Below are 1,194 nucleotides of genomic sequence, written 5' to 3' on the forward strand. Positions count from 1 at the left end.
GGGGGGGGGCGGCTCAAGGCTTTCCATCAGAGAGACTCCGTGGTCATTCAAACCTGACTTTGCCAACTGACTTTGCTCCCCTTTCTGAATCCTTCAGGCAAATCTGGAAAAGATCTGCCGAACACTGGAGGATCAGTTAAGTGAGGCCAGGGGCAAGAATGAGGAAATTCAGAGGAGCCTGAGTGAGCTGACCACACAGAAGTCTCGTTTGCAGACCGAGGCTGGTGAGCAGAAAACCGGTGGGGCCAAAACCTCCTGGCACCCAGTGGGCGCAGCTGGCCAAAACCAAGGGCAGGGTGTGTTGGGGGGAGAATCTCTAGGGAAGCATCTTTTCAGGAGAGAAGAAATTGAAATAACTCACAGAAAGAGCCATTTGAAATAGCCTGAAGGGAGAGAACATGAAGAGTTCAGTAAGAACGAGAGAGAAAGAGGAGTAGACCAGAAAGAGAAGGGGCTCAAAATATCATCTCATTCAAACTCTTTCAAAATTAATATAAATTTGCATCAAACAGACTCTGATGGGCAGAAATGAGACTAGAAACTAAGAACCAGGGCCTTGCTACTTCTTTCTGCACCTTAACTCCAATATTCATTGTCTGCATCCAAGTTTTTGAGAATAAAGAGAGAAACATGGCCACTGTTTAAAGGTCCTGGTGTATAATAAAAATATAAGGGAGGCCAGGTGTGGTGGCTCACGCCTGTCAACCCAGCACTTTGGAAGGCCGAGGCGGGCGGATCACCTGAGGTCAGGAGTTCGAGACCAGCCTGGCCGACATGGTTAAACCCCGTTTCTACTAAAAATACAAAAATTTCCAGATGCAGTGGCTCACACCTGTAATCCCAGCACTTTGGGAGGCCGAGGCAGGCGGATCAAGAGGCCAGGAGATCGAGACCATCCTGACTAACACGGTGAAACCCTGTCTCTACTAAAGATACAAAAAATTAGCCAGGCGTGGTGGCGGGCGCCTGTAGTCCCAGCTACTTGGAAGGCTGAGGCAGGAGAATGGCATGAACCCGGGAGGCAGAGCTTGCAGTGAGCTGAGATCGCACCACTGCACTCCAGCCTGGGCAACAGGGCGAGACTCCATCTCAAAAAAAAAAAAAAAAAAAAAAAAAAAAAAAAAAAGACAGAGTTAAATCATTTCACTATCCTTTAGAACTTAAGATAAATTTTAAACATAGATCTTATTTTCA

The 1,194-nt window shown here is 47.2% G+C and overlaps 1 protein-coding gene across 1 annotated transcript in view; it reads left to right on the plus strand.

The window, feature by feature from the left end:
- MYH3 (myosin, heavy chain 3, skeletal muscle, embryonic) overlaps positions 1-1,194 on the plus strand; it is a 29,851-nt gene that overhangs the window by 20,343 nt on the left and 8,314 nt on the right. Inside the window, exon 26 of the mRNA XM_011933261.1 lies at positions 98-224. Within this exon, the coding sequence (XP_011788651.1) occupies positions 98-224 (127 nt within the window). The remainder of the gene's footprint in view (positions 1-97; positions 225-1,194) is intronic.

The sequence above is a fragment of the Colobus angolensis genome, unplaced genomic scaffold (genome assembly GCF_000951035.1).
Source record: "Colobus angolensis palliatus isolate OR3802 unplaced genomic scaffold, Cang.pa_1.0 Scaffold125, whole genome shotgun sequence".
Taxonomy (NCBI): domain Eukaryota; kingdom Metazoa; phylum Chordata; class Mammalia; order Primates; family Cercopithecidae; genus Colobus; species Colobus angolensis.